This window comes from Epinephelus fuscoguttatus, linkage group LG10 (genome assembly GCF_011397635.1).
Source record: "Epinephelus fuscoguttatus linkage group LG10, E.fuscoguttatus.final_Chr_v1".
In the NCBI taxonomy this organism is placed as follows: Eukaryota; Metazoa; Chordata; class Actinopteri; order Perciformes; family Serranidae; genus Epinephelus; species Epinephelus fuscoguttatus.
In genome coordinates this window covers 2,894,044-2,907,079 of record NC_064761.1, presented here as the reverse complement: position 1 = coordinate 2,907,079, position 13,036 = coordinate 2,894,044, and the positions used below count along the sequence as shown (strand labels likewise).

General features: G+C 40.1%; 1 protein-coding gene across 6 annotated transcripts in view; it reads right to left on the bottom strand.

Moving 5' to 3' along the window:
• The window catches only part of ect2 (epithelial cell transforming 2), a 100,455-nt gene that overhangs the window by 77,496 nt on the left and 9,923 nt on the right, over positions 1-13,036 (bottom strand). For 4 of the 6 annotated variants that reach the window (XM_049588014.1, XM_049588019.1, XM_049588016.1 and 1 more), the window contains exons 4-5: positions 6,794-6,886; positions 888-1,070 (exon numbers count right to left, since the gene is read on the bottom strand). In XM_049588014.1, the coding sequence (XP_049443971.1) occupies positions 888-1,070; positions 6,794-6,886 (276 nt within the window). The remainder of the gene's footprint in view (positions 1-887; positions 1,071-6,793; positions 6,887-13,036) is intronic. The other 2 variants (XM_049588017.1, XM_049588020.1) reach the window with 1 other exon arrangement.

Sequence of the window (13,036 nt, the reverse complement as noted above, 5' to 3'; positions counted from 1 at the left end):
AAACTTGGGACATCTGTGGCATTGTGTTGTGTGATCAAACTGCACAATTTAGAGTAGCCTTTTATTATGACTTGATCTATTGAGTGCATAAAAGAAAGTCTTAGATCTTTGTCTTATACCTGTAAAAAAGGGAGCAAAAACAAAAGTGTTTAAATTTTTGTTCAGTCTCAATATGACGAATAAATTAAACCAGTATGGTTTAAAAAAAAAAAAGAAAAAAGAAAAAAAAAAAGGTTGGATAGTGACTCCAACACCTAATAGTTTTCAGGTCAAATAAATGTCTGACATGAGTGAAAAACTGCAAAATGGCCTCAGACCATTTCAGTTATTATCAAGAGATATACATCTCTGCAATGCAGTCTAAACCTGTGTGTATGTGTATGCGTGCTTCAGCTGACAAACGTGCAGAGCACTTTGTCTTGTTGACAGACGCCACAGTCAAGGCATATTGTTCATGTTTGACATTAGCATCCTATGTGAAGTCTCTTTTAGACAGACGGCACAGCAGGCAGAAGAAGTTCCTGTTCACCATCCTGTTCAAAGCCATAATGTATTTTTTGCATCCTGCTTTTTGAAATCAAGGTTCATCTCTGGCCTGTATCTGGTCGGTTCTCCCCACATTAAAATGGAAAACATTACTCAGAGTGAGAATTTAATAGTAAAGCTGTAAATTCTTCATTTAAACTTCACCTTGATAAGGTTTAAGAAGCCTTGCTTTAGACTAAGGTGGGCAATACTGTTATTTGACATATCCAAGTGAATTTAATTACTTTTTGATTATATCATGTCTGTGAATCTAGTCTGTGACATATTTCATATCCAACAAATTACTTTTACTATTACTTATTACAACAATTCAAAAAATATACTGTGAATCAATGACTTACTTCCTCCTTTGCAGCACAGTGCAGCACAACAGGAGGCCCAACGATACGGTTGTCACGTTTGTAGAGGTAGCTGTAGTCGGGAGAATCAAAGTCTGTGAGGACAAACACTGTCTCAAAATCAGTGTTATCTCCATCTCCAAACTCCTGGACATTGTCTGTCATTATGCACGGGATGCTGATGTCCTGAACAGAAAGAATCACAAGACAGTAATGGGGCAGTGTATGGCACAATTAATGAGCAAATTACCAGAGAGTGTGAGTAAAAGCTTTGTAAGCCTTGTTAGTGAGGCTGTAGGATGTTGGTAATTTATTTTTTTTTTTTCAATATATGCAGATTTACTCTGTAATGAGTAACAACCTAGAAAAAATGTGGGATAATATTGGCATTATTTACATACTTTTCTTTCTGTCAAAAAACCCCATAGAAATACAAAAACCAACAATGTTAGCCCACCTCTTAATACTTTCCAACCTCTCTGTAGAGATCAAAAATATATATAGTTCATTTTGCATTACAAAGTCACGTGGTGGTAGAACTCCAAAACAACCTAAACAGCACATACATTTGATTAAATCATGGCCTTATTAAGGTGTTGTGCTGGAAAATATAATTCCAATACGCATTCTCCAGCTCAGTTTTGGTCTCCACCAAGTTCTGCAAAAAATATTTGCTTTGACTAGAAATGGTCCACTATGTTCACAAGCTAGTCACTAATTTTGTCTGTGCTGTTTGATCCTGGCAGGTTGTGTACAGTAGGTCAAAAAGAGTACTTTTTGTTTTTACTAAAAAAAATGCTGCTGCATGATCGATATGAGCTGAAGCAAGAGATGCTGAGAAAATCTTTAATCAAAATCAGTGAGTGTATGACAAATATGCCTTTCTGAGTGTGTGTGGGGTACTTTTTAGTGTCATGTTCAACGTCACGGACAGGCCAGAAAGTTAGTAAACAGTAAGAGTATGGAGGCCAATGATAGTCTCGCTCACCAGTCCTTTCTCAAGAAAAGAAAGGTCTGGCTGGGCCTCCCACTTTAAGACTGGAGAAAAAAAACGCTCTGGCTGCTTGTATTTCTTTCAGCCAATCACAGTGGTTCTGGGCGGTGCCACAGCAACCGTGCGCTTGCAAAAATATTGCGGGGGGAAAAAGGTTTTGGTGTAACACGCCCACAAAATATCGCCTACAGGACGTGAACCATGGCAGAAAAATGGCTACATCCCCGCAAGATCAAACACCACAAAAGTTAATAAAGTACGTATTGAAAACGGTTGAAAACTGCTATACAACCGGAGGTGGTAGGGCGGGACTTCAGTGGGTGGCTCGTTCCGCCCAATGAGAGGCTGATCTATGCAGTGAACTTCCCGCCACTCAGACTAGGCCAATGAAAACGTGATGTGTTTAATCCGTTTTATTTATCTCTTGCTTATTCAGTCTCTTTTTCAAACTCGGTGCAGACTAATTTAGATCAATGTTTGAGCGCTGCTTGGACGGAGATAGATGGTGTTTTGTCGTGGCGTGCCGTTGCATCTCGCTAGTTAAGGGGCTGAAATTGCCCAATCACCCAGTGTTTCCAACACAATTAGAGTGCACGTGTAGCTTCAGCTGACAGCAGTTGGGGACAAAAGAAGACTTTTGTTTTGTTGTTTTTAATGCCTGTGTGTACCTCTGTATCATTACTTGTCTGAATTTTTTTGTGGGCCCATGAATGCAGTGGAGGGGGAGCTCTCCATGGCTTCCTTTTTTCTCAGCAGCAGTTTGTGACTTGTGGGGTGGATAATGGATCTGTTGACCCCTTCAGAGCTTATCAGATCAGATTAATGGATGAGAGGAGCAGCTGCTGCGAATGAATGCAAACTTTTAGATCCAGCAGAATTAACGATAAAGTTTCAATTTCAATGCACCTGATGTTCAGCTGCTCCAACGCTACCCAGAGTTTGCCCAACGCTACACCGGTGTGGTCCTATAAATGACTGAACTTATGTACATATATATTCCAATATTGCTCCTAGTAGTCCAGCTCTAAAAACAGAAAATCTATTTGTGGTGCCAGACATTTTAATCTTCAGGCAACTGCAAATAAACTCATGTGTGGGAAACCCAACATTACACAAGCCTGGCTAGAGAGACATGGAAAGACCTGGTAAGGATATTTAGGGATTTTATGTCAAGCAGAGTAAAGAACTCAAAATGGCCTATGTCCAAATTCCATGTGAGATGAAAGCTTGATTTTATTTCTATTTTTATGTTGTTGCAGTAGCGTGGCACTCTTAACCTGTGACAAGAACACAGACTTTTACCTAAAGCATACTCAAGCTTAGACTGCAGCTAGTGAGAAGTTCAATGATCTTTTTACGAACAAGGCTGCCTCTTATAACAAATCATACGCAGCACCAAATGCCTTGTAAATTGCAAAGCAGCAGAAAAAGAAATTGTACTTCCATGTGGGGTTGAGACCATATTCATTCCAGCAAAGTAACTTTCTTTATCATTGCACATTTTTGTTGATCTAATTTCAGACAACTTCTACAGGTTTGGGATATACATAAAGTTCTTATTAATATGACCAGTTCATTGTTGGTTTTGGTATTTTCTTTAGATCTACTGATGGTAAGAAAAATAAGGAATCAACAAAGTTTTGGGGCCTTGAAATCAGTTTTGAAGCCGCACATTTGCCTTGTTTTAATAACAACCTGGTTCCTAACAGAAGTGCAAGCCAGTAAGTACACTGCATCACAAAAAGTAGTGATAAAATGAAGACTGATTGAAATGAGAAAGTTTGTTGCTAGTAGGCGGTTTAAAAAGGATTTCAATAATGATTTTCACTGTTATTTTGTGAAATATTGTCTACCTATCAAAGTACCAAGGTCAGGAGAGCTTTTAACACCACTGCAGACATTTTCAATCCATCAAGAAAAATAGATTTAGAAAAGCCTGCACTACACTATCACTATTACTCTTTCACATACAGTAGACACAATCGTATTCTCTCTCTCTCTCTCTCTCTCTCTCTCTCTCTCTCTCATATAGAAACCATGCTCAGTGCTGCTTGAAAACAATCAATTCTGCCCTCTCAGATGAGATAATGTGTTACTCTGAATCAGAATAGAACTGTTAAAAATCAATGGCTTCGATTACAGAGAGCAAAATTTAAACCACAAACTAAGTGTCAGACTGCTTATGGGCAGAGCTGGCAGTGCCAGAGGGATGAAATTACTTGTGGTACCTGTAAACCTGCACATATAAACAAATTTTCTCCAAAACATTTGTTCCATTAGGTGACACAAGACAAAGTGAAGAGGCATCAGCGGAGCGTGACACACACAGAGTCAGAATTACATTTATCATTCAATGTTAAGATCCATGTTGTTTTAGACGCTAATGTGGACAGTTTTAACATTTTGAGAAATACACTTTGCTTTCTTTCTGAAGGTGAGATGAGCAGATCAATACCAGCACGTTCTAGCTTAGCGTAAGACTAGAAGTAGCAGGAAATACCTAGCCTGGTCTGTTCAGTGTTCAAAATTACATCTACCAACAGTTCTGAAGCTCACTAGTGAACATGTTATGTCTTATTGTTTGATCTGTATAAAACAGAAATGTAACAGACTAAAGACCCTGACACACCAAGTCAATGTTTGGCTGTCAGTGAGTGTCTGTCGTCCTTGTTGTCGCAGTGTGTCCTGCAATGTTGGCCCTCATTAGCTTTTTTTGACCGATTTAGCATGGTGAGTTGGCGTCGGAGATGACGGAGCCCAACAGTGAACGAAATCACTCTGATTGGCAGTTCAGCTTTCGTGTCAGCTTGTACTTTGATGTCAGTCTGGTGGGCCTTAAGAGTCTACAGTAGGGATGCACCTAAATAAAAATTTGTGGCCGAAGCCGAATAATATTAAACGCTTGGCTGAACACCGAATACCAATATTGGGACCCACTGTACGATACCAGTGAAAATATCATGGTTCTGAGTAGTATCAGGATACCACAGCGAAAATGAGGCAGATGTGCCTTTTGTCATTTATAAAAAGATAAATCACTTTTCTATAATACATCAATGATATTTCAATGGAATAAATTACTTATTGACTTATTCATACTTCAAAAACAGCATCAATCAGTGATGAACATAGGGGGGATCAAAATAAAATAAATAAATAAATAAAATAAGAATCAACCAGCCACCCTCCTCCCCTGACAAGTCCCTTCATAAGTAAAGAACAGTCCCTAAAGTGCCGAATACCGAATGTGTGTTTTTTTGCAATATTCGGCCGAATATATTCGGTTACCGAATATTCGCTGCATCCCTAGTCTACAGCCATGCTAGCTGTCACAGTAAGGTTGACAGATTTGATACTATCATGCTTTTGAAGGGAGACCAAAATCTCACCAACCATATCTGGCAACCTGCACTTTAGCTGGAGATGCTGCATAAACGTCCTGGCAAGTAGAATAAATTGTGACCACAAAAAACATATCCTGACTCTGGCTCTGTAAAGACATGAGGTTATTTTCAATCTTCTCATCTCACTCTCAGAGGGAAAGCTAATTTACATATTTCACAAAATGCTGAAACCTTTAACAGAAGAGGACACTCAAAATCAAAGCTTCAGGTGCATTGCTAATGGCGACAGACTCAGACCTATCTCATAAAATCTTTCGTAAAAACCTTAGACTTTATATGAGGATGGACAACATCACAGCTCCCCAGAAGTGAAACTAAAACATCTGGATCACCCCTGCTGGCAGGCTGGAGTATAGGGCTGTGTCCAAAATCACTCCCTACTCACTAAATAGTGCACTAAATAGTCATAAAGCCCACCCCCTCTGTGTTAGCCAATGGGACATGAGCTAAACTAAAAACTAGGGTTGCAACAATATGGTATTCACGGTATGATAGCGGTCTCAGAATATATCGGGGTTTCACGGTATCACAGTATTATTATTAGTCAGAATGACTTTTTAAAAAAACAGAGGGATTATTTTATGTAAAACAAATGTTTTATTACTTTAATTAAAACCTGAAACTGTTTTTAAATGAAGCTATGTTTAAAAAGTTTTCTTTTTGACAGTAACTAAAATAACGAGGAGATTCTCTGTCCCATTGCATTTTTTTATTTTTTTACAATATCCTTGATAAGCAAATGTACACGTTATGATAACCATTAACTTTCATATTAGAGTATACCATAAAACCGGCAACCCAACTAACAAACTCTAAATACATGTCAAATTAAATTTTTCCCAATGATAGTTTCTGTCATTTCAAGTAGTTCTGATTGCACTGCTGTATTTTCAAATGTTCGTTTTTCTGATAGGAATGGCTTTAATTAGTGATTTGATATCATAGGAATGGGGTTTGACATCTTGATTGACAGCTATGTGTGCCAATCGGTATGCTCGCAATCAGTGGCGCTTATCGCAACAGGTCGGACAGGTGTACAGGCAGGAATGTGACATCACCAGAGATCACTACAGTGCAGAATCTAAGCTCAAAGTTAAGGCACCAGCGCAAGACCATATCCAGGATATTTTGGGTTTGTTATTGTACGGTGGGGGTCTATACGTACAGTCTATTGTGCAAACAGATTTTCACAGGACTGCCTGCAACTGTAACAGCTGGAACTTGCCCATTTTCAAATGCCATAAAGCTTAGAAGAAAGCCTTTTAAATAAATTACATATGACTCCTCAGCCTAGAAGCGTAATTTGACATTTGAGTGCCAACCTCTGTTAAAGAGCGATCCAGATAAAATTACATTTAAATATTCACCCACAAATCAGTTCACCATCAGTGAGTTGGCCATGCACAGCGATTGAGCGAGTACCCAGTGTGAATTGAGACTCATGCAGCACTTCCCCCAGTTCCCATCAAAGTGTCAGACAGTCACACACAGAGGCAGACAGTGTACTGTACCATATTGACTATAGATTTTATCATCATTTTCTCCTCGGCACCCGCCTCGCCTTCTCTTATCTTTACCACCGGTACCTCCATTACTCTGATGGCCTGTAAAAACCAACCAGCAGGAAGTGGATGTCAAACACTGGCATTTGAAAGGAGGAGAGCAGAACAAGTAAAAAAGAGGGGATGGACATAAGGTTGAGACAGAGAGCGAGAAACATAAGGGTAAAAGAGATAGCCTGGGACAAATTCATACAAATTAACCCCACACGAGGACAAAACAGAATGGTCGGGTTTAGGGATTCAGGAAGGAGGAGGCAAGGAGGAGATGGGGCGGGGTCCATGTCCTTGCAAGTCTAAAGACAGTGACTTCAAACAAATATGAAGCTTCACAGGGGGTAGGCTGGGGAGGGGAAGAAATTTCTGCTAAGAATTAATATAAAAAGTTCAAAGCCCTCGGGAGGGAGGAGGAGAGGAGAGAAAGACGAGGACAGAAAGGGAAGGGGACGTGAAGAAATGGTGGGGGGGCGTCTTTTTCTGTGGGTTGCATGAGCGATGGCGGCGGGCGGTCAGGCAGGCAATCGGGAGAGCTCTGATGGAGCTGTCGGCAGATGTCTTTGGATGTGGCTGCGCTGCAGATTGGCAGGGAGAATAGATGATTTAAGCAGGAAGCCTTCAGAAGTGACAGGGCTCAGGAGACCTGGGAAGGAAGTCATTCTCACAGCACTTAGTCTGCTGCCACGCCTCCAAATCACCTTCACATGGCACTACTCAAAGACACAAAACTATGCTGCTTACTGGAGCTGAGACAAACACACACTGATAGACACATAAATATCCCCATGAAAGTACACATTTTGACTGGATGTTATACTATATGTTTCAACAACCTGACCAGGTGTATTTCTGTTTTGTTTAAATAAAATATAATATTAACCTAGGATTATTTTGGCTCTGTACTAAGTCCTAACTTGCAATGTTTCGGTCTGCTCACATGGCAAAAAATGCAGGAAAAAAACTTGTGGAGTCTTTTGTCAATCAAAATCCAATCTTCCTAGATCTACACAACGATTTTTGACTTTTGAGACCAAAGACAGCCTTCATCAAAAAAAATTTAGGACCAAAACCATTCCATGTGACTATTGCTACAACTTATGTCTAGTGCATAGTCCTGCACGGGTCATTTTTTGAAAACCCACACCCACCCACACTTCAAAGTTCAGTTAGTTTAAAGCTCAGTACTAGAACAACCTGTTATCAGTCATTATGTCTAAGTCAAAGCTGCAACCACGAACACCTGTAAATTCAAGTCTTTTTCACTGTTTTATTTCGAAAAATAAAAAATATATTTACCCCTTTGCATATATATATTTGCATATACATATATGCAAATTTTTACCCCTTACACAGCTTTTTGCGGGTTACGTGCAGGACTACTCTGCACTAGTGAGCAAGCACAGAACTATAGTAACATGCTCAAACTACAGCCCTGATCAGGCCTAAAATCAGATTTGGGCCCATCTCGATTAAAAACCCAAATTTCCCCCTACCATTATATTAAGGGGTGATAACGATAATTATTGATATTTTTTTTATAACCTATTTAAGATAAAAAAAAATTCAACACATTTATTTTAAACTCAACAGCTTTCTTCTGATTTCAATCACAGTCATCAGTCAAGGCACACAGAGAAAAATGTAATGTCAACACAACCATTAGAAAACACTCAAATAAATGAACATACACAAGATGGTATAAAAACTACTACTCGACTATTTCCTTGCTATCCGCACTCATTCTTGCAACTCACTCCATGCTGTGTTCTGTTCAGTGTTGCCAGTTTCAAGGATTCAAGGAAGTTTATTGTCACTACCAGAACATGTTGGTACATGAAGGCAACTAAAATTGTACTCAGGTCTCGGTGAGGGAAACAAAGATAAAAGAAACAATAAAATACTAGAGTAGAGAAGGAAAAAAAACTAAGGCACTAAAAATAGAGAGAAACAAGCAACCAGGACCAGCAACCAAAATTACTTTACAAATACATTATATTTACTGCCCTTGAAATCTACCAAACCAACTAGCCGACCAAAAACGTGGAGAGAATAAATGAATGAATGAAAATCAAAGTCAAGAAGTTGCATAAAACGAGCCATTTTACTTTCACTGTAACAGTACTGGTATGCTGAACAAGATCAGAATGATGAATACATATTTCACACAGAATCAGAATCTGCACACTGCCTTTGAATCTTCCCCCTCTTGAAGTTGAATCTTTTAATCCTCTTTTTTCTACATATCTGTATTGTATTCTTTCCATATTTCACCCACTTGTTAGTGAAATAGTTAAAGAACCTCCAATAATCGCGCAATTTAAATGTGAAAAGTCTCATTGAGTCTCACCTGTGTGTATGCAGAGAAGGAGAGGGCGGAGGGAGGGGAGCTGTGGAAACATCCTGCAGCCTGAATATATTATCATGCGTTTAAATAACTTATTAGACGGATATATATAGAAAAAGGCGACGTTTAGAGAGCGAGCCCAAATAAGCAACTCCACTTTAGAAACAAGCTCAAAAAACAACTGGAGACTACCAATATTTGTAAGCAACTTTACAAAAAACAAGCCCAAAGTCGCGGCTAATAGGCGGACCTGAACACAACTTGTGTTCACACGAGGATGGCGCAACCAAACCTGACGATGTTAGCTGTTTGCGTGACACAGTTGCTAGGTTACCAGGGAGCAAGTGAGTGTGGTCATGCAACCAACCTTGTACAGCCCAACTCCGAGGGTAACTCGCGTGGCTTTCCTTGTGTTTTTTCCCCGACAGCACATAAGTGTTTATCGCAAGACAATATATTATCATTTTATCACCCACCACTATCTGTACATATGTTATTTTAAGAATCCTCATAAATCACTGACCACCAGTTTCTGTGTTGTTAAATACTTAAATAATTAAAACAGTCCAATGTTAACAGACAGTAGACTACACATAGTTTATGATACGGTTAAAATGGCAAAAAAAATGTGAATAATTGCAGTGCAGGACAATTTAAGGTGTGCCCTAAGGCTGTGCAATTAATTGTCTGGTGATCGTGATTATGATTTTGAGGTCAAACGATTTCAAAATTAATGAAATCCAGGGTAAACGATTTTTGGTCACAGACGCCTGGATGTGTTATTTTGTCTTCTACGGAAGCCGCGCATGTGCAATACCGCCCCTTCCCGTCCTCTCTCTATTCACTCCACGAGCCAGTCAAGTTGGATAACTACAAATAATGTGAGGGGCAGGTGATCGCAGGAGATTTCAAAAACAGCGTGCGGAAAATGGGAGAGCGAGACAGGTTAGTCTGTGTGTGTGTGTTTGTGCGCGCATCGAGGCAGAACTCCACTGTGCGCGATACAGAGAGCAGAGGAGAATTGTAAACGCGCGACCATGTCGAGACAGAAATGACATGCCGTCATGCAAACAGTATAAGTCATCACGTGCGCCGCATAATCGTTTGCATAATCGTGATTTCAATTTTGACCAAAATAATCGTGATTATGATTTCCTCCATAATCGAGCAGCCCTACTGTTCCCCTAAATTTTCTGCTTGTACTCCTAAAATTTTCAGTTTGGGGCTACAGTAGCTCCTACTAAAAAAAGTTAGTCTGGAGTAGAGGCTGACATTTTTTCTGGAATCCCACAGGTCACGTGATTCCTGTGGGATTCCCATGGAATGGGAATCAGTTTCACTATTCGTCACGTGATTGGGACAGGATGGGAAAAAAAGTCAGCGGGAGCGGGCGGGAATAGTCAAGTTTTTATATAGTAGTTGAAACTAGCTCCACCTCCAGCAACAACAGTAAAATGCTGCTCTAACACTGATGCTTCAATATTAATAATCTAATGATGTCATATATAATAATATCAGTCAGAGGAACCAAACACTACTTTTACTGCAATACTTTAACTACATTTTTCTCTCTCAGAACTGGTTCTTATGACGTGTTGTCTGACCACATCAGAAATCAAATGTGTTTATCATTCTGAACAGCTTCAACGTGGAGTGAATGTAAAAATAATTAGGCAATAAACATCAAAACACAACATTAGATGTCATATTTGGGTTTATATTCAACTAAGGTAGGCATTGTGTGATCCATGTACTGTATTTTTTTTTTTTTTTTTTTTACTGGAACTGAAACACAACACGGGAGCGGGATGGGACAGGAGTCATTCTTGTGGGATTGGGACGGGACAGGATTTTTTTCTTTTCTTTTTCATGGGATTGAGACGGGATGGGATTATTTTTGTGGGAGTGGGATGAGACAGGACTGAAAATCCACCCCTGTCACCCTCTAGTCTGGAACCCTGGAAGTCATTTAAGCTTACCTTTCCTATAGAGCAGGTCTATACCTTGTCATTTTATTAAACAAACTAAATAACCTTATGTTCTGCGACTCTGCGGAGGTCCACACAGACTCAAAGCGGACGTCCGCAAGCCCTGTGCGCGCGAAGCTAGATTGTACGACCGTGCGGAATCCGCTCCACGCACCAGTGACTGTTCGGCATGTATTTTTCACATCGCGGGGATTTTTCATGGACATTTTTACAGGAAACTACAATGCGGAAATGCGCTCGACTATGAAAGCCCAGATGACTGCGGACTTGACTCGCTGAGTCTGCTCCGCTTATAGTACGCCGTCAAGGATAGAGTATCAGCGTAATCAGAGGCAGCGATTGCATTCCGTACACAAGCACAGAGAGAGAGAGAGACAGGGAAAAAACACACGTCTTGTCGACTCCTCCCGGGGTTGTCGACTTGTGCCACTGACGTGGCCTAACACACACACACACACACACACAGGTGAGCATACTCCCACCAGTGAACAGAGAGCGTGCTCCTGACATTTATGCACGAGAACTGCCAGTTTCATTGGAGAAAAAAAAAAACAATGCTAAATTGGTGATACCCGACCCAATTCAAGCCTGGGGAAAATAATGAGAAATTACAGCCCTGCCCATACCAAACCCAGCAGGTTGGGTCCGGCCCAATCGGGCTCAGTCAGAGAATCAGAGCTCTAACTCAAACTCACTTTGCAAAAGTAGCATTTCATGTAGTCTTCTTTTTTCACCAGCCACTCATCACACAATTGGACATGCTTCAAAATTATCATCACTGAACTGGGGAATGTACACAGTATTTCGTGTCCTTCAGTAAATTCAATGGTCACATCTACGAGACAGACAGACTGTAAAGGACTCTGCAAATTGATCAGCATTCTCTGTGTCGTTTGACAAAGGGATATCTCTCCTGAAAGAGGGAAGGCAACAAGAGTGGACGTGACAGAGTGCAGATTCTGCTTTATTCAGTCTGTCCCTTCCTGAAGGCAGCTAACACTAGCTAGCCTGTCCTCAGAGGTCGACTGGTATCATGTCAAAACAAAGGCTTGAGAATAGAATTAATGTGCGGACCTCTCTGCTCCGTCTGCTGAAATCCATTATCAAACTGGACGTCTGTGAGAGTCCATAGATGTATGCAATTAGTGTTTATTTTGAATATGCATGCAGAAGAAGCTCCAACTGCCTTTAAACTTAGACTTAAATACCAGTTTGTACACCAAGGCAAGAATAGGTCTCCTCTCCATATGTGAGAATGTAAAAAGGTGCAAATAAGTGCACACTGACGTGCAATATAAAATCAATGTTCTTAATCTGTAATTTGCAATTTTGAAAATAGGCTTCTACTTTTATGTGAACTTAAAGTACAGAGAAAGAAACATTTCACAAATACTGAACAAAATGCTACAAAATATTGTATCAATATGATAACAATGACATGAAGTACTGGGATTTTTCTTTTGTCCCCCCCAGCTAGTCCTTTGACGTATTGTATTACATAGAGAGACTACAGTTTGAGGAAGAGAAACTAAGCTGCACCTTGGTCTCACTTGGCCTTGCGGACTTAAACAACAGAGAGAACATTACTCCCAGAGCAGCAATAGTTTCAAAAGCAAGGACAGTTTTTGGGACAGATGCAGGAAATGACTCAAGAGCAGCAAAGACTGTTTGACCAAAGCTGTGTTCTGAATCACAAGTACAAAAAAATACAGACAGTGTAATTTACAAATCTAACATGTTGGTACTACAGAACCAAAGATTCTACCCTCATTTTCACCAGTTCAAATGAAAAACATCGACAACGTCAGCTTATGTTAGCTGTCACTAGTTCTGTTTTCTGGCAAAAGCCTTCTCTGGAGCCAGTGT